Genomic DNA, 19,997 nt, shown 5'->3' with positions numbered 1-19,997 from the left:
GCACGAGCCTTCTTCTTGCTGTTGGTCCGCTTTTCATAGTTTTCTCTAGATCCCTTGGATACATACTGACTTGCCCCCTGCGACTCGCCGTGCGAGGAGATTGCTTTCTCGGCTGTGTTGTGGGGGGCCCTGCTGATGGCTAGATTTCTGATCTCTGCCCTGACTTGTGCCATCTCTGCGTGAAAGCTTTCTGCAAGTCTGTCCTCCATCCGGAATGTATGGTGCTGCAACTCACTAACCTGAACCCGCAGATACTCAATAGACTGATGCAACTCTCTGATAAGCTCGGCCTGATTAACGGTGCGCGTGTTCAGCATCCTGGCAATATCGGTCATCGACTCTACCTGGCGGATCACCTGGTCCGTGGACCAGTTGATGTTGTTCTCCGTGTTGTGGCCAAGTTTTCTCAGTGCATTGTCCACATGATGGTGTAGCGAGTTGGCATGCGATGTGATATGTTGCTCCAGAGTCGCCGTGTTCTGGTAGCCGGGGTGAGGAGGAGGTGGAGCGAAGCCTCCGTGGCTGGTCATTCCGGTATAGAATCTCATATCGTCCATGGGCATCTGAGGATCAAGCTGATGAGCAAAGGACTGGAGCTGCTGGGCCGGTCCATACTGCGGTTGCGCGGGTCCAGTGGGTACGAAATCAGGCCGGTTTGGTCTTTTGGGGGGCTTCTTCTTCCCCTTTTGATCGGAGGAGACGATCAATGGGTGCTGGCGCTTGTCTGTCGCCGCCTTCTTTTCCTCGATGGGTGTGGCCTTCGGGACGGTCGTGGCTACGCTATCGGCGTCGTAGATGGATGGCGAGTACTCCCGGGCGATGTCTGCCGCGGGCAGGGTGGCTTCTATTGCCTTGATGGGGGTCACCGGCCCCTCTTCTGCTTTCATACTGCATATTCTTTTCCCCGACGTAACGACCTCCGGCTGGCCGGTGTTGCTCAGTTCGCCCGTATGGGCCGGAGGAGAAGATCCATCGAGCAGCAGTGTTCTCAGGTGCTTGTCAGTATCTTTCTGCCTCAGCGTGAGGCCTTCGTTGCTTTCGTCATGCACCAGAGCGTGTCGAAACTTCTCCCTCTTCTCGTTCTTCGCCGTGGCTTCCGTCATTCTGGGGGGAGAAGAGTACATGCTGCTTTGTGAAATCCGGTCCCCTCCCAGCGACTCCTGAAAGCTCGATGTTGCCGGTGGCGCCGACAACGGCTCCTCCGTGCTGGCTTTTCGTGCCTTTGGCACGTACAGTCTCTTCTCTTCGAAGCTGGGAGTCTTCTCCAACGACGCCGGCGACACCAATCGCGGTGTCCTGGGCCCTCCCTCAACCGGAATCCCGCTACTGCTTGACTTCCTCAAAGCTGGCACCGCCGGCGGAGGGGAAGAGTCCCGAAGAAACTCCTTTGCAAGATCTTTCAAACTGAACTTCGACCGGAGAGATGCGACCTTGGACTTCTTTCTCTCCGTGTCTGTCGGACTGTTCCCGGCCCCTAGGTCCCCAGATTTCTTCTTCGTCAATCTCGCCCGGTGCGTGGACGACGGCCGCCTCTGTTGTGCTGCCACCTCCGCCAACTCGGCCTCTGTTGGCGGCAGGTGGCGCGGCTTTGGCATCGGGAGGGCCAGTTCCTGGTCGTAGTCCAGGCCGTTAGATCTTCGTCCGCTGCCGGTGCTCGGCCGGGGTGTTGTTTGTTCTGTGATGTCTATGTGTTAGTGCATGGTGCTTTTGTTCTTTTCTCTATCGTCGATGGTTTCTTTTCTTTTCGCAAATGGAAACAGCAAAAAGACACAAAAAGTTGAAAATTAAAAAAACGTGCAAAAGAAGGGAAAGATGTGATCCGGCAACAGAAGAAAAAGAATAGGATTTCAGATCAGAACAGTCCGACAGAACACCAAGCCAGCCATACAGCCAGTCAGCTAGACAAACCGAAAAGAAAGAACAAAACACCCATCAACCCCGACGACGACAAGGCAAAAGGCAAAAACCCAAGCCAAGAGAGAAAGTCCACTTACCAGGACTACCACTCTCCGCCATCTGCTGCTGCCTCTCTCGTTCTTTGGCCTTCATCTGCGCAAAGGCATTGCCTTGAATATAAGTCATGGAGGGCGGAATAGGCGGCAGGCTGACTCGGGGGTTTGATGTTTCGAAGAGGTCAGCAATTTCACGGTCTCGAGTCTGCTTGTTTTCGCGAGGCGACATGAGGGTGGTCTGTCGTGGCACTTGAAAATAAAAGACGAGACGATAGATCGATTGTGGGTGGCGGCCGAAGTATGATAGATGATCCTCAATCCTCGATTCTCGATGCTTGATGCAAGACAGAAGGGACAGAGAATAAGCAAGATGATGAAGATGGAGTATTCTCTATCAAGCAGACACGATATCTCAACTTCCAGAGTGGGAAGGTGACGTGAAAAAGGTGATGAGAAAGATAACTCTATCGAGCAGATCACAACTCGACTGACAACAATGGCAATATGACGTGGGAAAGAAACTCACAACGAGTCTGTGAACGAGCGATACAGATCAACAGTAGAAGAGCTTGATACACGATATCCGTGAGAAGATAGCAAGCTCTGTCAAGCGGACACCTAACCGGAATCTTCACAGCGGAGATGTGACGTGAGGAGGAAGATAAACAGCGAGTTCGTGGCGACGCACGATCCAGGACAGAAGATCCAAAGGGAGAAAGCTCTCTATCGAGAAACGTCACAGCACTCAACTGCTACCATCAATAACAGTAACGGGAATGTGACGTGAAGAAGGATGCTCAACAGCGGATATCTCAAAAAAGAAGGACAAGGACGACCGAACTAAAGAGATCACCAGCGAGCACAGGAACGCCAGAAAGAAAAAGAAGAAGAAACAGCACCTCCGATCACCAGTGACGTGAAGCACATATGAAGATGGCCTCCTAATCACGAACAGAACCAGATCAGATCTTCTATCGAAGCAGAAGACTCAGACTCAAGAAGCGTGAGAAGAAGAAAGAAAGAGAAACCCCGGCTGCAGAGAAGAGGGAAAGAAATCATGACGAGGACATTCACAAACGCCTCCACCCTTCTTCTCCTCTACCATCTCCTCTTACTTTTTCGCTGGCACACCCGCCTGGAAATGAAAGTCTGCCTGCGTCTTCATCTTCACGGCGATTCTATTGGCAAGTCTGTGGTTCACAGGAGACGCTAATCCTATCTAGTCTTGTTGATGGCTGCCCTGACGGTGAATTGTTCAGCGGACGTGAATTTGGGTATTTGGGGGTGAGTTAGAAGTTCTTTGTGGTTCTTTCTACATGAATCTGAGACGGTTCTGTGTGCTAGGGAGTGGCTTATAATAGTACGAAAGTAAACTGCATTGCATATCAGATACTTCAGTATTTATATTCTTTCAATGCCTTTAATCCATCAAAAAATCAATGCAAGAGCTACATGGCAAGAAGCAAGACAAGAAGATAATCGTACCACCGATCAAAGTCCATAAGCAGCAGGCAACTTCCCTAGAACCATCGACCGCAGAACCCAGAAATGTCAACTCCCCTCTTCCAAAAAATGATACCAACTCCTCCACCCCATCATAAATCCTCCAACACGATCCAAGACACAGACATATAGACACCCATTCCATCTCCCAAGCTAGTCTACAACCAATAAACCCCCTCTCATTCTAAAGCCCCGGGTATCAAACCAGCTGTTAATACAGCAGCAGCAGCAGCAGCAGCAGCAGCAGCAGAAAAAGCCCCCGTGAGCCAAGTGGATATCTTCATACCTGACCTTTCTCAGAATATCTATCGAACCAATGACCATACATCACACATCTAGCTTTCTCAGCCCCTCCCTCATGTCTCGACCAAAGAGCAAGACAAATCGCATAGCTGCCTCCCTCCCCTCCCTCCCCTTCCTCGTCCATCGACGGACAGAGTATCTTCGAGGTTTATCCCATGGGCAGAGATTAAGGAATAAATGCAACAAACAAACAAACAAACAAAGGAAGGAAGGAAGAAGTGGAAAGAAGAAAATACAAGGCTACAAAAGCTCCAGGTTGTTTGTAGGAGGGAGGGAGGGTACGTCCAATCCACGGTATAAAACATGACAGAAGGGAAACAAATGTGAGATGTCTCATCAATGGAATTGCCAGGCGAATGTTACGGAAAGAAACTACCCATTAGAATATTCCGTCTCGATATAGGCCTGGAATTATACTTCATATAAGACGAGTATCTGCCGTGGTTACCTAGTAGACTGCGTAAATGCCAACCTTTGAAGTCGAGTAAGCAAAGGATCCGACATCAAGAGACGGTACATAATCTATCTACGAGCACTTTTACACTTATAACTTTCCTCGTAGTCTCAAAGACCACGGTCATCTACAAGCCAAGGAACAAGATCAAAGAAAAGAGAATTCTCATTATCATAAATCATCAAGAACATCAAATCATTACATCCTGTGCAGCAATCAAGCAAGCAAGAAGCAGCCAGACATCAACCATCAGTTCGCTGATATCTGGCCGCCAAAGCATCCATCCATTCGTCCATATATCAAACTCAAATCCACCCATCAAATCCCAACCAACGCTGAGACCGCAAAGCAGGAGTAGACAAATTGCAGAATGGAGATGGCGAGCAATCCAGTCTGGAGAGGAGAGCATGTGAAAAGCAAGCAAAAAACCTGAATTGATGACGAACAGAAATATCAAATACAGGGGAATCAAATCAAACTAGTTGAAACAAAAGGAGTGACAGGTAAGAGGACAGAAGTTGAGAACAACTTTATCGGGTATATGCATGCCAAACGAACAAAGCTAGGAAGAATAGCAGTATTCAGGTTTTTCTGGCAGTAACAGGAATAATAGGCATTCTGGGTCCCCGGGTGATGATGGGGATAGGATTAAGGAGAAGGGTTATTTTGTTGTTTACTGGTTGGATCTTCCACGGCGACGGAAGGGCGAGAAGATGGCACCGAAGAAGTTGACAAAGACGGCACGCAGGATGGTCTTCAACCAGCCATCGGCCTGGTTGTTCAGGGAGTAAGCCTGAACAGAGCGGTTCTGGCTCTCGGAGCGAGACTTGTCACCGTCCTTCTTGGCCACCTGCTTGTCGCCATCGGTCTCGGTGGCAGCGGGCTCAGCAGCGGGCTGGGCAGCAGGCTCGGCAGCAGGCTCGGCAGAAGTCGAAGCTTCGTTCGAAGCAGCAGGGGCCTCGGTTGGCTGTTGAGGCTCCTTCACTGCGGGCTGGCTAGCTTGGGCGGGTTCTTCAGAGGCGCCATCAACGGCAGGGGCTGTTCGAATTAGGTCAGTTTCGTTCACAAGTAGACATGATGATAGACTTCTCTTACCCTTCTTGGTCTCTGGCTCAGACTCCTGCACCTTCTTGTCTTTGTCTTCGCTCTCAGACTTCTTTTCAGCAGCAGCAACGGCCACTCCAGCGGCAACTGCACCGGCGGCGACGGCCGCACCGGCGCCAATCACTTCGGGGGACAGGCCGCTGTCCTCAGAGGGCTCCTCTGCGGCAACCTCCTTAGCAGGTTCGGTGGAATCCGTTTCGGGGGTGGGCTCAGCAGCAGGGGCTTCCTGCTCAACGGGAGTCTCAGCAGCGGGAGTGGGCTCTGCCTCCTGGATCTCGGGTGCTTGCTCAGGGACAGCTTCGACGGCAGGTTCAGCCACGGGCTCAGTCACAGCGGGCGACTCCTTAGGAGCTTCAGTCTCCCCGGCAACCTTGTCTGCCACGCTGTCCTGGGCAGTCTGTTCTTCCTGAGGCTCCTCCACGGCAGCTGGCTTGGCAGGTTCCTCTTCGGCCTGAGTCACAGGCTCAGCTGCAGGGATGTCAGAGGGAGTCTCTTCAACAGTAGGTTCCTGGGCAGCGGGCTGCTCGACAGTCTCTTCCTTAGAGGCGGTAGGAGCTTCGGGCTCCTCCACGGTAACGGGCTCTGCGACGGCTTCCTTGGGCGCCTCAGCCACCACTTCCTCGGTTTCGACCTTGGCGGGAGACTCTTCAGCAATCGGCTCCTCAACCTTGGGCTCTTCGGCGGGCTGGGTGGCTTCTTCGACGGCCTGCTCCTCCTTCTGTTCAGGAGCGGCAGGTTCCTCGACCTCGACCTTCTCGGTCTTGGCTTCTTCAACTTCAGGCTGCTCAGCCTTGGGTTCCTCAACCTGAGGCTCTTCAACCTTGGGCTCGGTAGGTTCCTCCGCCTTGGTTTCCTCGACCTTGGGCTCTTCCTCGGTCTTGGGTTCCTCGACAGTGGTCTCCTCAACCTTGACTTCCTGAGCTTCGGGCTCCTTGACCTCAGGCTCCTTGACCTCGGGTTCCTCAGCCTTCACTTCCTCAGCCTTGGTTTCCTCAATCTCGGGTTCCTCGACCTTGGGTTCTTCAACCTTAACTTCCTCAGTCTTAGGTTCTTCAGGCGTGGGCTCCTCGGCCTTGGTCTCCTCGATCTCGGGCTCCTTGACCTCAGGCTCTTCAGCCTTGACTTCCTCGGTCTTCGGCTCTTCGGTCAAGGGCTCCTCAAGCTTGGTTTCTTCGGCCTTGGGCTCTTCAGCAGTAGTCTGTTCAACCTGAGCCTTCTCAGCCTTAGGCTCCTCAATAGGCTCCTCCGGCTTGGTTTCGACGGGCGCCTCGACGACGGGTTCGTCAGCCTTGAGCTCCTCTGCCTTAGGCTCTTCAACCTCAGTCTTGGGCTCTTCCGTGGTCTCCTCCTTATGCTCCTCCGAAACAGTCTCGGCTTCCTTGATAGGCTCCGACTCGGCAGGAACCTCGGTGGCGGGCTGCTCAACGGCAGGTTGCTCGGGCTCGTCCTTCACAGTTGATTCCTCAGTGGCCTGCTCAACAGGAGCAGGCTCTTCCTTGGCGGGTTCCTCCTTGACGGGTTCCTCCACAGCAGGGACCTCGGGTTCAGTCTCCTTGACTTCCTCCACAGGCTTTTCGGGGGTCGATATCTCGGCGGCGGGAGCAGATTCGGCAGAGACGGATTCCTTAGGCTCCTCAGCGGTCACTTCGGCAACAGCGGCATCGGTCGACACCTCGGGGACCTTTTCTTCGGGAACCTTCTCTTCAGAGGCCTTCTCGGGAGCTGCCTCCTCAGCGATAGGCTCCTCGACCACCTCCTTGGAGGCTTCGGTCTCGACGGCGGGAGTTTCGGGGGTCTGCTCCTGCGCGATGCTCTCCTCCACCTTGGACTCCTTAGCGGGTTCCTCGACAGCAGGCTCTTCGGCGACGGGTTCTTCGGCGACGGGTTCCTTCTCCGCAACGGTCTCGGGCTCCTGCACGGGGGCAGCCTCAGGAGTAGGTTCCTGCACAGGCTCAGCCGTAGCCTCCTCGATGGCTTCCTTGGAAGTCTCCTCGGACACTGGCTCTTCCTTGGCAGGCGCGTCGGCGACCTTCTCCTCGACCTTCTCTTCGGGAGATTCCTTAGGAGCTTCGGCGGGGGTCTCCTCTTCCGTAGGTTTTTCAACAGCCGGTTCTTCCGAGACAACCTGAGCCGGCTCGGCCTCCTTCACATCTTCGGTGGCAGGCTTCTCTTCCTCGACAGCTGGCGCAGCGGGCTCCTCGACAGTCGATTCTTCCGTTGGCTTCTCGGGAGCTTCTTCGGCGGCGGCGGGGGTTTCTGCAACGGCCTCCTTCACCGGCTCTTCCGCAGCAGGTGCCTCGGTTGACTCCTTCGCAACGGTTTCTTCGGTCGAGGGCTCTTCCTTGGCGGTTTCGGCGGTGGACTCCTCGGCGGGAACCTCTTCAGTCGAAGGCTTCTCGGTGGCTGCCTCTTCGGTAGCGCCGTTCACCTCCTTGGCGGGCTCCTCGACAGTGCCGTTCGTAGCGGGCTGTTCGACGGTCTCGGAGATGGGCTCTTCGGTCTTTTCTTCGACAGCGGCCTCCTTGGGCTCTTCAACCGCAGGAGTCTCTTCCACCGGCTTCTCTTCGGCAGCCTCCTTCACGGGCTCTTCAGAAACGGCGGCCTCGGCGGGCTTCTCGTCGACAGATTCCTTCGCGGGCTCTTCGGCGACGGGTTCGGGCTCCTTGGGAGCTTCAGCGACAGGAGCAGCCGTCTCCTCAACGGCCGGGGCTTCCGTGGGCTGCTCGACAGGGGCCTCTTCCTGGACGGGCTCCGGAGATTCCTTCTCGGCGACAGGCTGTTCGATCTTCGCAGCCGGCTCTTCCGGCTGAGGTTCGTCAACAGGCTTGTCCTCAGCGATGACCGGACCGCTGCTCTCTGTCGAAGGTTCTTGCGGCTCCTCAGGCTCAGCCTTGTGGTCACCCTTCTCAACCGCCTTCGTCTCGACAACGGCCGGAACTTCCTCCGCCTTGTCGGCGACGTCTTCGACGGGCTCGGGCTGAGATTCGGTCGGTTTTTCCGTCTCCGCCGTGTGGGAGGTTCCGTTCACCTGTTCCGTCTCCGGCTCTTGCGCAGCGGGCTCGGAGCCGTTGGTCACCGGCGCGGCCTCTCCATTCGAGACGGGCTCTGGTTTCTGTTGCTCGGTGGTGGGCTCTGCCACCGTCGAGTCCTGCTCCGACGTGCCATTGGTATCAATCTGTGCGGGCGAGTCCTTCTCCACGGATTCGGCGGCCACAGCCTCTACCTCGGGCTCCTTGGCCGGCTCCTCGACCTTCTCGGCCGTCCCGTTTTCAACATGCTTGTCCTCTGAAGCGGGGGCGGCGGGGGACTCGACGACAAGAACGTTGTTCAGTAGACCATCGTCTCCGGGAGCTGTATAAGCAAGGCAATTGATTAGTTTCCGATATTTAACACGAATCCCATCGAAGCTCGAAGCCACGTAAAAAAAATAAAACACAGAACGCAAGGAGCATACCATTCTTCGCCGTCTCGTCGTGAAACCACGGGCCGTCGGCGCCCTCTCGGAATCGGTACTGATATTGACCGGGAGCGACCTTAAAGTCCCGGAAGAACATGTACTCCGTGGAGGTGAGGCCCTCGTCGTCCTTGAACTCGACGGTCTTGACGGCCAGCTCGAGCGGCTCCCATTTCGGGTCGGAAAAGGAAGCGGCGACGAAGATGGCGGGCGTATCGGCGGGACGGCGCACGGAGAGGGTGATGTTTTCGCCGACGGATTCAGCCATGGCGAGGGGAAGGGCGAGGGGGAAAAGTCGTGACAGTCGTTAGGTTCAAAACAGGCGCAATCAATGGATGGGATGTAGAAGTCTGGCGAGGATGAGATGGACAGGAATCACACGACGGGCGTTCCTTTATTTCCTTCTCTTTTTTTTTCAACAAAAAAGCAAACGATCACAAAGACTCAGGGCAGGACAAAGAACAAAACAAACAACCGCACAGGAATAATGTACAGAACGGAGGGTATTGGAGGGTGTTGGAGGGTTGGAGGGTTGGAGGGTATTGGGAGGGACAAGTAGATGTGCGAGGAGCAAATGGAGGGAAGAAGATGGACGAGAGACGGATGAGGGGTAGACGAGGGAATTGATAAGGAGGAGGATTTGCAGCGAGGAGATTGGAGGAGGAAGCAGTCACAATTATCTTAGGCAGGTTACCTTGGGAAATGAGAGAAAAAAAAAAAGATGGAGCTCTCAGAGATTGACTAACTGGTAGCAGGAAAACACCAAAACAAAACGTCCCACGGATGGAGTCACCGGCGGGGCTGTTGTCCCAGTGATTAGCAGTAGTTACTAGAAGTACCCTAGGAGGACTCCGTCGAGTCTATCATATTACTATTCCTATTCCTCTGGACTATTCTTAAGAATAGATCCCCTATCCCCTATCCTATCCTATCCTATCCCTATACTAGAGATCCGTACTCCGTCGACTATCGATGGAGTCACTCACATATGATACCCGCTATTCAGGGGCAATCGGAACTCCCAGAAATTCCTGATCGCAGACGCAGACCGAATGCAAGCCATGATTCCGGAGATACGCAGAGGTCAGGGTACAGCGTCCACCATGGATGGTTCGCAGCAGTGAAAATGCGGTGAGTTGGCGCCGTCGCGTCGCCAATGATACGGCGCGCAGGAATCGCATCGGTTCGCTAGTTTGCCTATTGAAGTTAGGGATGGGCGAGACCTGAGCAGGACTCCGAAGTAGTCAGTCGAGTACATACGCAGGACGCAAGACCTCCTCGTCGGCTGATGAAGAAAAATCTGATGGACGGATGAGGATGGAAGCAAAGTGGAGCAACTAGTCGCCTTGCGGTTTAGAGTCGGAGTGGCACCATTGGAGTGGAGAGTGCAGTTATTGTAGTATTATTATGATTATTATTTATTGATCTTTCTTATTGTACTCGATATTGCAGAAGAGTCTGTCGTCTGGTCTGACTGGATTCCAGAGTATCTCCGTATACCTACATAGAACTCGGTCGGATATCTTCTATTCTTCCATTCCATAAACACAGGACGAACATACTCCGTAACTGATTGCTAACGGTCGACACGGCTCGCAGCCCCGATGAGATCATCAGGCATGAACCTTTTCTCCCCAACCCAAACCCGTGAGAATTCAGTTCACAATGCCCTGGATTCTACGCCTCAGTGCGTCACGGTGGAGCTGCGAAATGATTCCTGCCGGTCGAGCCATGGAACCGCCGGACGTTGCCCTCGGTAATTCCCAGGCACAGCGTTCCTTGTGAAACTGAACTGAACCCTCTTCATACAAGAATCATATCATCAGAATATGTGCCCGATGAACTTTATTTGCTTAGCGCGTGGATCACCGAGGGCTTCATGCTTCACGTTCACCTCGATGTGCGTGATGCTTGTCTTGCTTCGATCGGGTCGCTCGACTGGCCCTGCGCTTGCCAGCTCATCGCCGATCTCTCCTATCGGTGACTCATTCAGGACTCATTTGAATCTCAAATACAATAAATCCAATAATCCAATATCCAATAACTAATCTGTCGCAATACCCCAGATGAGATTAATGACTCCGAGTAGAAAGACCCCAAACACAAATGAATGCCCTGTAAAGCGACTCCAAAATCCGGTAGAATGAATCGTGACGTAAGAGAGGTCGTGAACTCGTAACCCATGCCATGTCGCTCGTATGGTCTCGCAAGGGATGCTGGGAAATGCAATGCAAAACAGACAGAACAGAGGGAATCAAGGCAAATCAGGAATCAATCGTTAAAAAACATAGAAGAAGAAAAAAATCAAAAAATCTCCAGATCTTCAAACTCCACCACCAATCCATCACCAACCGAGCTGTCCGTCCCAGCTCCGTTCATCATCTCCCACATCGTATCGCCGCGACTGAGGTTATTCGGACGGCTGGCGTATACCCCCACGTGGACGAACTTGTCCTCGACGCCGTAGAAGAACCAGGTCACCTCGCGCAGCTTTTTCCACGTGCTGCTGACGGCACTCGGCGTGCGAGCGTAGGGCGACGCCGACGGGACCTGATACCAGATCCAAAGCGAGTGGCCGATGCGCTCCAGCTTGATGCGCAAAGAATGTCGAGCCGACGCCGGCGCAGCGTCGGTCAGGTTCAGGGGCGACAGACACCAGTCTGCACCGTCGGCCGTGGCGCTGACGGACGAGGCGTTGACCGTCCCCGACGAGAACTCCATGCCGGCCTTGACCCATTTGCAGGGCCGCGTGGGCGACAAGAGACCGGTTTCCGACGAGAACGACTGGGGGGCGGCGCCGGCGAAGATGACCAGGCCTCCCTGATCCCATTCCATCTCCCAGTCCGCACTGACGGTCACCTCGGCCACCACGAAGGGGTTCCGAAGCGAGGTGAAGACGATGGGCGCCGTCGAGGTGTCGCCATTGGGAGGTTTGCGCCAGAGATCGGTGTTGGGACCGGCGGTGAGCGTGAAATACTCCATGCATCGGGGCAGCGCGAAGGTCGACGGCAGGTTCAGCGCCGTGAAGGAGGACCCGGCCGGAGGCATTCTTGCTGATGAGTTCGTGGATCAATTCGGTGGCAGACGATTCTCTCCCCGTGTCTGGTCTGCAGGCGTGCTTTTAAACCCGGGGCCGGCGCCAATGCAAACATCCGAATCGCCTCGCGTAGAACGAACCCCGTTGGGCGTCGCGAGCAAGAATTAATTAAGGGGTAACAGTAAGGCGACCGACGAGTGTGCGGACGATGGTTGACTCGTTCGTCCCAATCCCTCAGAAGCAAGGGAGTCGCCGTTCAAAGGCCGACTTCGACTAGAACCAGAGTCCCTCCTCTTTAGATTCTCCCAGGAATGAGGCCAGAGGATCGAACTGGTAGGTTCGTCTTCGCGAAATCGAACGAAAGAAGAAAAAGGAACAAGCAGGCAAGACAGGAGCTCTGGCGACGGGATATTCGGCAGCACTGCGAGGGCCATATGCCAGTCAATGGGACTGGGAGGGTTTGTCAAACAGACAGCCGTGAGAACTGTCGTCGGAAAGAAATGAGGACCATTTCAGCTTTATAGAGAACAGCGTCACCCCCTGATCTGGGCACAAAGTCAGGAGTCGACGACGCCCAGCCGACGAACCAGCGCCCGACATCTTTTTCTGGGAATCCTTGTGTCTTCCTCTTCAGACATTCTTATTTGATTGTGCATTAGACAACCCTCTTTTTTTTATTACTTTTTAATCATCGTCGCTTTTCTTTTTTCTGTTCTTTTTTCTTTGTCCTTTCTTTTCTTTTTTCATTTCTCCTCCATCCCAGCAATGTGCGTTCGCTACCGATTCCGGCGATGATTTGTTGTCCAGAGCTGCTTCTGCAGCTCATGCAGGCCACTTCAGGAGTGGCGGGTCCATCCTGCAGCTTGGGGGAGACAACAAACACCTCGACCAGGGCAGCTGAAACAGATGGCAAAAGTCCAGCTGAAGATTCCACGTTCGACTGGAGGAAAGGGTTGGCTTCGATGGATTCTTGTTCCGTTCGCCACTTGCGATGCTTGATCTTGATTGATTGCTGGGTTGCCGGCGGATGCGACGGTCTTCGCGTCGTGGGCAGTGCACGGTTTATATCAGCTTACCGGTGGTCTGACGTCTGACTCGTCAGTCTCCCTCAGTTGTCGACTGTCAGGCGTTTCTTCCATCCATGTGAAAGACTACAGAGTCCTGGCTGGACTCCAGTCAGCCTGACGAATTCCATCGCATTTGTGACCAGTCCACCCATCCGCATGCAGGTCAATCGCGATCGTGTGGAGGCCTCCTCCAATCCGCCGTTCAGGCCGGACATTAGGACACGGTGAACCTGCAGCTGAAGAAGCTGGCTGGTCGCAATGGCAATGGGCCCGTGAGTCTCCGTAAAACATGATTGATCCCAGCACGTCGGACCCCGTCAAATGTACGGCCATGGGCTAGCAGGGACACCCACATCGTGCATCCGTCGGTTAGCCGCTGTCGAGTATCCTCTCTTCGTGGCCAATCCTATCCGGACGTCTGCATGGCCGATACTACCACACTGCAAACGAGCGTCTAGACTCTTATGTATCGATCGCTGTCCTGGCACTTGGTACAATGCTTCGTGCATGGTCCCCTCCGACTTTGGCCGATTTCTCAAACGATACCACCATAAATCACATGGGAACAAGCATCATCAAATAGAGATCGACATCCAGACGGGGCATCCGGCCGATCTCCCATCTACGGTCTGTAATCCCGAGGCCGTTTGCACGCAGTCTTAACGTGCATCGCTGCATTCACGGCGACAAGGAGACAAGTCTTCCCGTAGTTGATTCCCCTTAATCGTTCCCATCCATTAAGCTTCGAGCCGGTTCACGCAAGTTCAACCTAAACAGCACCATTATGCCGTCCGCGTGTCGATCCTTCCATTCCCATATTTGAAACCCCACGGGTCGTCGCGCTGGATGCACGACCCCATCTTCCCCAGTCTCAGCCTGTCTGCTTCCTTGTCAACGCCATCATGGCACCGTGGGGCAGATCGGTTGTCTTCAGCGAGGGTCTCCTGTCTTCCCCTGACAGCAGTACGCCGCATTCATGGAATGCGGAAATCCACCTGCTCAGGTCGGACCTAGGCCCGCTGCCCTACACCACCGTCTGGCTGGTCTCGGAGTTTCTGACCCTGGTAGCCCTGCTGGTTTTCCTTCCGGCGGCCTGCACCGCCAAACAGTCGTCCTGCGGTGCGACGGCGTCGTTTCCGTCCCTGGCCGTGATCGCGTCCATCGTATCCTACATCCTGTGAGTGGTTGCCGCACCCTGCCTGTGCCACCGTACATCCCATCGTAGTGGACAGGCAGAGTCGGACATTCTCCTGGTGCTTATCAACCGTCTAGTTCACAAATCCTCTCGGTCATCCTCCTGCTGGTTGAATTCCTAGAAGCCACCGTCAAGCAGAGCTACGTGGTCATAGGCATCCTGCAGATGATCTTTCGGCTCCTTGCGCTGCTGTTGCTCTTTTATGCGCTGTACCGAGTCGTGCACGGAATCCTCGAGCGCATTGCATTCCCGACTGGGCTTTTGGCTCTGGTTAGAAACGGCCACTGGGGCGTCCTGGGGATATGTTCTCTGCTGGTGATCGCGAACTGTGCCGTACGGATCGCGTCGATCGTCAGGACTGTGGAGAGCTCCGAGGCCGGGGGTATAGCAGCCCACGACGAGCGACTGACTACTTCTCGTGCGGTTCTTTTCATGATCATGTCGTTGGAGATCTTGCTCTGGGCTATCTTCCCGGTGGTCAAAGTACCTGGCTCTGAATTGCCGCACAGCAAAGTATCTGGCCCGCCGTTCAGTTTCCCGCTTATAATCAGATAGATAGCTAACCCAACTAGACCGGACTCGTCTCTCTCACCATCTCCTGTCTCTCCTACCTCGTTCTCACCCTCACCTCCGCCATCCGCACCATCCGCTACATGTACCTCCACGTCCCGCAACCAGGATATACCAACGCCGCCTGCGCAGTCGTGCAATTCTTCAGCGTAGTGGGCATCTACACCGGTCTGATCATGTTCTACCTGCAGTTGGAGAAAGACGAGACTGCCGCAAGACAGAGTCGTCTGCGTCAACGGATGGAAACCAAACCATATATCCCGTATCGGCCTTCCATCGGGGAGGTCCTGAGCCAGCCAGGCCATTCTCCCAAGGTGTTTGGGACCGACGGGACTTGGGTAGGGAGTTCGGATGAGGCGTTCATGTCGGGGGGGAGATAGTAGGTTTGGGCCTCGGCTTTTTTTTGTTAATGTGCCATATACCCTATCGATATCATTCTACCTTTTCGCAATGAGATAGCATCGTCGTATAGATTATAACGTTTCGGCATTCGAATCAGCGCGACTGCCATAAGATTCCGCTGTAAATAAACAGTTAACAGAGACCAGGGAAATATAGCACGGGAATCCAACATCGTCCAACTAATTAAGTAGCCTGCAAAATCATATATAACGGAGATTGCAATTTATCAGATGCACGAAATCCATTTAATCATAAACCAGAAAAGAAGAAAAGAAAAAGAAGCCGAAGAGGAATGACGCAACCAACCCCCCAAAGCGGTGGCAGAACCATCCAAACCATCCCGAATCGAGCACCTCCATCAATCAACATCCCATCTACAAACCACTCTCTTCTTCAACTTACAACAACACAACCCCTTTACCTCCTCATCCTTAATCTCCCCGCTATATCCCCCCTCCCCCCACCCCCCCAATCCAAAAGAGAAGAAAGACGGAAAAAGTGAAGATGGTCTGCTCCAAATGCCAAAAAAAGCTCAAATCAACCGAGCTCGCCACGCCCGGCGTCAAGCGCAAATCGGAAATGTACTACGGCTCGCCGTCGACCTCGGTGGGCGGGGGCGGGGGCGCTGGAGGCGCGGGGTCCAGCAAGTCGAAACCGACGTTGGGGAATACGGGCGTTGGGAAGGTATGTATCTTTTTTCTTTTCTATTATCTTTTGCATTTGCATTTATGGGGTTGGTTTTGGTCTTGTTGGAGTTAGCTACCTACCTAGCTCATTGAGTTCTTTTTTTTTTTTTTTTTTTTTTTTTTTGGAGGGGGGGAAGGGGCTCGGTGAGAGGGATTAGTTGCAGCATGTCCTGTTCATCTCTTTCAAACGCTCTGTTCTCGTGGTGAAGAGTGATGGTGATGATCTAACTGTATCAGAGTAAACTCCTCAGCTCGAAAGCCAAAAACCCCTACGCGGCGTACGCCTCGTCCTGCGATCTGTGCAAGACGAAAACAGAGCAGGGCAAGAAGTACTGTCAGCGGTGTGCGTATCAGAAGAACGGTATCCTCCCTTTTCTGTCTCGCTCATTTGTTCCTTTGTTGGAGAATGGAGGCTAATCATACGGTATCTAGCTTGTCCGATGTGCGGGAAGAGTTTGGCGGCGAAGACGGCGAAGGATCAGCCTGTTGTGCAGGGGCAGAAGTTTAATTTGAAGTAATCTGTTTTGGTTGTTTATACCTAGGTAGCAGTAAGGCTTTCGGTCAGGGGGTTGGTGTATATAGGGCTGGCGTTGGATCCATTATTAGATACTCAATTCTTACAATCAATCAATCAATATGATATCCAAATTCAAAGCTAGTAATACAATACATGACCATACTTATTCTTATAATATATGCAACCCAACCGGTCTACATCCGACCTCCACTGAACCAAATCGCTAATCTTCTATCAATACACCCCCCTATTTACCGCTCCGCAAGCATATTCTTGATGCTGGCGTAGTACTGGGCGCGAACGTATTTCGCAATCTCCTCCTTGGTCAGCCACTTGAAGCTCTGCAGGTTCTGCGCGTTGGCAGACAGATCGGCCTGGCCGGCCATGATGCGCGCCTTCATGTAGAAGGTCTTCTCGCCGAGGTGCTCGATGCCGTTGGCCTCGTCGACGTGCGGCTTGCGGTTGTTGTACACGTAGTGGCCGACCGGGTGGTAGCCCACCATCCAGGTGTTCATGTTCACGCCGGCGGTCTGGGAGAGGGTGCGTTCGGCGGCCTATCTGAATTAGTACAAACCATAGCATGCGATGGTGGATGGAAACTCACGATCCGAAGAGTCTCCTCCGTCTCGACAGGCGAGCTAGGGAGCTTCCAGAATCCCTCCTTCGACTGGACCAGCAGGTAGAGCGTGCGCTGCAGCGCGCGGTTCAGACTCGTCTGGTCGTTCTTCTCGTCGGCCTCCGTCACGCGGGAGAACGGTCTCGGGATCTCCTCCCGCTTGCTGGTATCCTGGGAGGTGGCGTTGGCGGTGGCCTCGGCGTCCTGGACGAGCAGCTCGGCCTGGTGGGCGGGCTCGGACTCGACGGCACCCACGAGCAGCTCGTCGTTCCACGCGTCCTTCGAGTAGGCGTTGTACTTGCCGACGTCGCGGGCGGGGGTCTGGCGGTCCCGGATCTTGCGCTTCCAGTCCTCGTCGGCGGGGGTGCCGCGCTTGAAGTAGAAGTATTTGGTGAAGGGGAGGGCCAGGCGCTCGTTGAGACGGCGCTGGTAGAAGTAGTAGGCCTTCTCGAACGGCGTCAGGTCGCGGGTGATCTGGGGCGGACGGGACAGGACCACGCCGGCGTTGATGGTGTAGGTGGGCTTCAGGACGGGGAAGGGGGTAGATGCCGGCGAGGCAGAGGTGGATTCGGTGGTGGGAGCAGCGGCGGAGGCATAGGAGCGGCGAACGAGGGTCTCTTGACAGCTTCTGCACACTCTGGGGTCGATGGAAGGCCCTGTGATTGTCAGGTCAGTTTGGGATGGCGGGGGTCATTGGCATTGCAGGAACGGCATACTCAATACCGAGGCTATGCGCCTGGCGCCATTGGCTCCTGAAGACATGATCTGGACAGGGGCCGAGATGCGGATGCTGGTCAACAGTTCAGGTGCTTTTCGCCGATTGCAAGAAAAGTTGGCGGTCACCTGTCTTGAGCACCGGCGGCGCTAGGCGGGATTGGGTTAGAGGCACGTGACCACCGCGTCCCTTTTCTTCCCGAAATTTTTCGCCGATTCAGTTTCTTTTCTTTTCTTCTCTACGGCACCTTTTCCTTATCATCACTGCGTTATGCTACTCCACGACCAGTCGATCATTTACCGGTGCTCAGAACGAGCAGAGCGGCTATTTCGCTAGCAGTACCTTCTTCATTCCAAGGTGTACTGTTAGATAGATGCTGCATACATGCCTTCCTTCCTAGGTGGATGGATTATCTAATTGTAGTGCAAATGCTTGTAGAGATCAATTCGGGCATGGCCAATGGGTGCTCGCTGATATCATGTCTACGATTGCCCAACATAGCAAACACTCTCCTCCGTGCCAAACACCCGGAGTTTGTTGCTGTAGACTTGCCAGAATTCGTTCCCGCTCCGAGGAATCAACTGCCCTTGGCCGGCTTTCTTGCTTGCTTCGTCACGCTGGGCTTTTTCGTCCTCGCGGGCAAGATCGCCGTCGACGTCTCCAGCCTCTTCAATTCCAAGCACGTCAAACCTTGTGGAAAGACCGGTTTCTTGGGGTTCAATGCGTTTCTGCTGCGAACTCTCTTTTTGCAGTTGTCTTTGCGGTTTGGAAGGCTCGGCTGTTTCTGACAGGCCGCCGTCACGAAGTTGGGCGGAAAGCTTGATGAAAACTTGCGCCGTGAGCAGACTGTCATAACCTGCTTCGTGCTCGCTCTTCCGGCTATTGTATTTAGCATGCTGATGGTGTATTTCTACCCCATTCATTAGTCCATATCGCATTGTGGAAGGGGGGCTGCTGACTGATTTTTGGGGTTGCTGTCTGCAACAGCGTCTCATTGATCTCGCTCAACGAGGATCGAGGGATTATAGACCCGCATTGATGCGTAGCCAAATATTTAGTATCAACCAAGACGGGAAACATCTTATGGACCATGGTCTGAAAATCCTGCACGCTGTCCGGCAGCGGCCCAAAAAAGCACCGGCAGAAGTATACCAAGTCGATGAGAAGATTGTGGCCAACCAGTACGGGCCTGTGTGACTGCAGCTTCTGTTTCATTTTGTCCGAAAACTGCCTGAGCGAGGCCTGCGGCTTTACAGCTGTTGAGGTGGACATCGTGCTGCGGAAACAGTACGGGTCAAGATGCGAGAGATCGCCTCCGGCCAACGCCTCTGCTACCCATCTGAACCCAATCTGTTTGGAGATCCGTTCTCGGGCCCGCTTCATTCGTTGGTCCCGGACGGCTTTCTCGCGCTCTTCATCGTAGTCGATAATCTGGATGAAGGTGGGTTGGCCAATGGTTACCAGCGATGGGTATTCCGCCTCTATGAGCTGATGCACGAGTCTCTTTTGGTAGTTGTTCAGCGTTGACGGCATCGTGCTGTCCGCTCTCACAGCATCGCCACTTGGTGGCGGGATATTGAGATATGGCTCACGAGCCTATAGACAGTTAGGATGGCCGTGTGAATGCAGCAATCCACCTACTTTACCAAGAGCAAGCCAGTCTTTAACCAACTTCCGGGCTGCTGCAATGAACTCAATAGAGTCATACTCGGTCTCTTTGATTTCCAAAACCGTACGAGACGGCGTGCGGTTGAATCTCGCCGCAGCTTTGGTCATAGCGAGATCCGCTTCCTCCCGAGACAGATATTGGACTCCATCCTTGTACATGGAGTTCAAAGAGAACTGGTTCTGGAGGAGAAACTCCATGGCTGAGAACATTAGCGAGCATAGCCACAAGTAGAACACAAGCTCATACCGCTACTTTGAAAGCATATATCCCGTTCTACATCCAACTTTTGGTCGATAGTCGGATTGAGGTATAGATTGTAAGGCCGGAGAGTATACGTTGCTGGGCATTGTCAATACATTGCAACATAGTACTGTGTAGTAGAACCTACCCTTTTTGGTATCTTCATGGCCAACAGTAAGACCGATCTGCACGATGCTGTACTTATCGGCACATGTCCTGTATTCATCATACCGCTGTTGAAGCGTGGTTTTCCCACTCGATGGTGAGGTATTGGCGGTCGGGATCCCAGAGAATTCGCAGTCTATCGACACAAAGTGACAGGTTGCCAAGTCATCTAGGAGTCTCGGAAGATGAAAGACAAATGTCTCAGCGGTGATATCCATCGTGAGGGTTTGCTTGCAGCCCTGTAGGTGGATCAAGCTCAACAAGTGAGCGAATGATGAAGTGAATCAAGTCAGTGGTTGAGTTCGGTCGGCTTCTCATGCAGTAAGATCACGGGACAGTCTAGTGTGC

The 19,997-nt window shown here is 53.7% G+C and overlaps 7 protein-coding genes across 7 annotated transcripts; 2 read left to right on the top strand and 5 right to left on the bottom strand.

Moving 5' to 3' along the window:
• Positions 1 to 53: 53 nt before the first annotated feature.
• Positions 54 to 550, bottom strand: P170DRAFT_436317 (uncharacterized protein). Its single transcript, XM_024849130.1, has 2 exons — positions 252 to 550; positions 54 to 196 (listed from the first exon to the last, which is right to left on the bottom strand). The coding sequence occupies exons 1-2, from the start codon at positions 528 to 530 to the stop codon at positions 140 to 142; spliced, it is 336 nt and encodes a 111-aa protein (XP_024706552.1). The 5' UTR covers positions 531 to 550; the 3' UTR covers positions 54 to 139.
• A 4,335-nt stretch (positions 551 to 4,885) lies between these two features.
• Positions 4,886 to 9,038, bottom strand: P170DRAFT_425499 (PT repeat family protein; the record flags this gene model as incomplete). Its single annotated transcript, XM_024847637.1, has 3 exons — positions 4,886 to 5,250; positions 5,308 to 8,667; positions 8,771 to 9,038. 3 exons carry the CDS (start codon positions 9,036 to 9,038, stop codon positions 4,886 to 4,888), a joined length of 3,993 nt encoding a protein of 1,330 aa, XP_024706551.1.
• A 2,036-nt stretch (positions 9,039 to 11,074) lies between these two features.
• On the bottom strand, positions 11,075 to 11,818 carry P170DRAFT_353801 (uncharacterized protein; the record flags this gene model as incomplete). The annotated part of the gene is made up of 1 exon (XM_024843995.1): positions 11,075 to 11,818. One exon carries the CDS (start codon positions 11,816 to 11,818, stop codon positions 11,075 to 11,077), a length of 744 nt encoding a protein of 247 aa, XP_024706550.1.
• A 1,770-nt stretch (positions 11,819 to 13,588) lies between these two features.
• P170DRAFT_436314 (uncharacterized protein) lies at positions 13,589 to 15,095 on the top strand. Its single transcript, XM_024849129.1, has 3 exons — positions 13,589 to 14,051; positions 14,147 to 14,582; positions 14,642 to 15,095. The coding sequence occupies exons 1-3, from the start codon at positions 13,777 to 13,779 to the stop codon at positions 15,017 to 15,019; spliced, it is 1,089 nt and encodes a 362-aa protein (XP_024706549.1). The 5' UTR covers positions 13,589 to 13,776; the 3' UTR covers positions 15,020 to 15,095.
• Positions 15,096 to 15,502: 407 nt separating this feature from the next.
• Positions 15,503 to 16,245, top strand: P170DRAFT_509266 (cysteine-rich PDZ-binding protein; the record flags this gene model as incomplete). The annotated part of the gene is made up of 3 exons (XM_024854658.1): positions 15,503 to 15,725; positions 15,965 to 16,088; positions 16,160 to 16,245. The coding sequence occupies exons 1-3, from the start codon at positions 15,546 to 15,548 to the stop codon at positions 16,243 to 16,245; spliced, it is 390 nt and encodes a 129-aa protein (XP_024706548.1). The 5' UTR covers positions 15,503 to 15,545.
• Positions 16,246 to 16,368: 123 nt separating this feature from the next.
• P170DRAFT_382626 (mitochondrial 54S ribosomal protein mL46) lies at positions 16,369 to 17,664 on the bottom strand. Its single transcript, XM_024845610.1, has 3 exons — positions 17,577 to 17,664; positions 16,849 to 17,516; positions 16,369 to 16,798 (listed from the first exon to the last, which is right to left on the bottom strand). The coding sequence occupies exons 1-3, from the start codon at positions 17,620 to 17,622 to the stop codon at positions 16,496 to 16,498; spliced, it is 1,017 nt and encodes a 338-aa protein (XP_024706547.1). The 5' UTR covers positions 17,623 to 17,664; the 3' UTR covers positions 16,369 to 16,495.
• Positions 17,665 to 17,824: 160 nt separating this feature from the next.
• P170DRAFT_382621 (CAF1 family ribonuclease) lies at positions 17,825 to 19,915 on the bottom strand. The gene is made up of 5 exons (XM_024845609.1): positions 19,633 to 19,915; positions 19,491 to 19,583; positions 19,217 to 19,443; positions 18,535 to 19,171; positions 17,825 to 18,485 (listed from the first exon to the last, which is right to left on the bottom strand). Exons 1-5 carry the CDS (start codon positions 19,865 to 19,867, stop codon positions 18,058 to 18,060), a joined length of 1,620 nt encoding a protein of 539 aa, XP_024706546.1. The 5' UTR covers positions 19,868 to 19,915; the 3' UTR covers positions 17,825 to 18,057.
• Positions 19,916 to 19,997: the final 82 nt, after the last annotated feature.

The sequence above is a fragment of the Aspergillus steynii genome (assembly GCF_002849105.1).
Source record: "Aspergillus steynii IBT 23096 chromosome Unknown P170scaffold_3, whole genome shotgun sequence".
Taxonomy (NCBI): Eukaryota; Fungi; Ascomycota; class Eurotiomycetes; order Eurotiales; family Aspergillaceae; genus Aspergillus; species Aspergillus steynii.
Note: the sequence above shows the minus strand (reverse complement) of the source record. Positions and strands in the feature narration are given on the sequence as shown.